The 2,768-nt window shown below is 33.1% G+C and overlaps 2 protein-coding genes across 2 annotated transcripts; both read right to left on the bottom strand.

The window, feature by feature from the left end:
• Positions 1 to 337: 337 nt before the first annotated feature.
• On the bottom strand, positions 338 to 1,027 carry LOC142597933 (uncharacterized). Its single transcript, XM_075734935.1, has one exon. The coding sequence runs from the start codon at positions 1,025 to 1,027 to the stop codon at positions 338 to 340; it is 690 nt and encodes a 229-aa protein (XP_075591050.1).
• Positions 1,028 to 1,071: 44 nt separating this feature from the next.
• Positions 1,072 to 2,164, bottom strand: LOC142597935 (uncharacterized). Its single transcript, XM_075734937.1, has one exon. The coding sequence runs from the start codon at positions 2,160 to 2,162 to the stop codon at positions 1,152 to 1,154; it is 1,011 nt and encodes a 336-aa protein (XP_075591052.1). The 5' UTR covers positions 2,163 to 2,164; the 3' UTR covers positions 1,072 to 1,151.
• Between the last annotated feature and the right edge of the window lie 604 nt (positions 2,165 to 2,768).

Genomic DNA, 2,768 nt, shown 5'->3' with positions numbered 1-2,768 from the left:
TTTTATGAACAAAATAATTGAAATTTTCAATAAACTCGAGCGTTCAATTTTTTAAAATAAGTTTATATCAATAAAACAATAAAATACCTTAAAGTTACTTAGATTTTATTTGAAATAAACAAAAAAAATAAATTATCATAAAGATCATTCAAATAAAAGACGTTATTTATAGAATCTGATAGATTTATAGCACATTAAAGAACTGTTACGACTTAAATATTTTAACAATGTTTTATAATTTTAATAGAAAAATATCAACTTAATGTGATTATAAATTTTTCGAAAGTTTCACGTTAATAATATGTAAATTGCTTTTTAACTTGACGTTCAAAAAAAATCAACTTTGAGAATTTCGCTTGCCCACAGGTTTCAGCGATTTCTTAAACTTTGGCAAATATAAAGACCAATCCTTGTCTTTCATTTCTGGATTTTTAGCTAGCTCACGTTCTATCATAAGCTCTTTTAGCCTGTACACAGGATGGAAGTTTTTCATTGCATCGACAATAAGTTTATAGCATTTTCTCAACCCTTTCCAAGGTCCAATGATAGCAGCAGTTTGTCCACAAAGACAGACGTAGCACTTTGTTAAAATCTCAATTGCTTTTAGCGTGGACCCGTCCGGACCAATTAGTCTTTGCCTGCGTTTAATTAATTTTTCTTTATTAGACACAAAACTGCTCAACTTGACGATTTCACAGTACATATCATCATTTAAAATCAACTTTGCTTTTTCCAGAGGGACGCTACGCGACAAAAGTTTGATAAAATCTCTAGCTCTGATGATAATGTAAGGGTCGTAAGTTTTGTCTGTAGTTTTAACAAACATATATCTTTCTATTAAATTTAACTCACAATCAATTCGTTTCGCTTTTAATAAATCAGTTACTTTCGGCCAAATTTGTTTCAGATAGCTTGATCTGTAATCTGGAAAAACAATTTTAAAGTCTGACTGAGCAAAACAGCATGACGAAATTTGGCTTTCATCAAACTCAGGCTCTTTCCAATAGTCAATCTCTTCGTTACTCATTACTTTATCTGTTGTTTTAATGCAAACTCATTAACAAAAAATTTTTCAATTCTATATGCAATTACGCCAATGGGGAATATAATAAAAAAGATATAAATATATTTTGCAAAAAATTAAACTATTTTTAATTTATTGCTATGTAGCGAGCCATGTCCAAAAGTCTGTTAGAATAACCTGTTTCATTATCATACCATGATACAATCTTAACGAAATTGTCATTTAATTGGATGCAAGATTTGATATCGATGATTGTTGAGTGAGTGTCGCCAACAAAATCTTGAGATACCACCTCCTCTGAAGTAAAGTCTATGACATTGGGGTATTCATTGGCAGCCTTCTTCATAAGGTTACCAAAGTCTTCGAGAGTCATCTTCTTTTTCGTTCGGACAACAACGTCGACAACAGAAACATCACCTACAGGTACTCTGAAGGCAATTCCGGTCAACTTTCCGTTTAGTTCTGGAATAACCTTTCCCACGGCCTTTGCAGCTCCAGTGGAGCTTGGTATAATATTAGCTAAAGCACTTCTTCCATCTCTCCAGTTCTTTCCACCTTTTACGACGGCATCAACTGGTTGCTGAGTAGCAGTGGTTGCGTGTACAGTAGTCATCAAACCTTCAATTACACCGTATTCTTTGTTGACGTAGTGCATAATTGGGGCTAAGCAGTTAGTTGTACACGACGCGTTGGAGATAACCTTTTGAGAGCTCTTGTATTCTTTGTGGTTGACTCCATAAACGTACATTGGAGTATCATCTTTAGCCGGCGCAGAAATTATAACCTTTTTTGCTCCTCCTTTAAGATGCTCTTGGGCTTTTTCGGTTATGGTAAATACACCAGTACATTCACAAACGACATTTACATCAGATTTTCCCCATGTGATCTCGCTTGGTGAACGGAACGCAGTAACTTCAATAAATTTATCGTTGATCAACAGACCGTTAGATTTGTGCTCGATTTTAGCGTTTAATCTACCGTGTACTGAATCATATTTTAGACAGTAAGCCATGTAAGCTATGTCCATGAACGGATCATTAATGTGGACGACTTCTACATCGTTTGACGTTAATGATGCTCGTAACACTATACGTCCAATTCTACCGAAACCGTTAATACCTATCTTTATTTTAGTCATAATTAATCTTATATATGTGTTTGATTGCGCTTCGTGGTGTTTTGTCTCCGTGTGTACTCAATATCGCGCGTTAATATATGTTATATTAGATCATTCCACGCCTATTCCAATACGTGTATTTTTACTAATTACACACAATGTTTTCTATTATAACTGTTTCAAGTTCATTTGTTTTTAAATATATATTAATTTTTTTTGTGATTTCAGCCTGATCGTTTTCAAGTTTTTGTAAGCGGATAACATTAGGCGTTTCTTTTTTGGATAAATCGTCTTCTGCATTGCTTGTAAGTTCTGATGTGTTACTTATTGAACTGGATAATTTATAATCATTAGAATTGTTTAACGATGTTAGTCTTGATGGCGAAGTATTTGTACTATGCATTTGGCAATTTGCTTTTTCATAAGTAGGAATTTGACTATGCGGTATTTTTTTTTTTGCACAAATTAATGAGTTATTTAAATTGCTACTGAAAACATTATCTTGATATTGATCGCTGATTTTATCTGAAAACATGTGTTTGCTATGGCGCAATACATTACTTAGTTCATGCTTAGGAGTTTCATCTTGAATTAATTTATTTAGCAATACGATTTTTTTCTCAACAA

This window comes from Dermatophagoides farinae, unplaced genomic scaffold (genome assembly GCF_024713945.1).
Source record: "Dermatophagoides farinae isolate YC_2012a unplaced genomic scaffold, ASM2471394v1 contig11, whole genome shotgun sequence".
NCBI classification, from domain to species: domain Eukaryota; kingdom Metazoa; phylum Arthropoda; class Arachnida; order Sarcoptiformes; family Pyroglyphidae; genus Dermatophagoides; species Dermatophagoides farinae.
The sequence above is the reverse complement of the archived record's forward strand: the minus strand, read 5'-3'. Positions and strand labels throughout refer to the sequence as shown.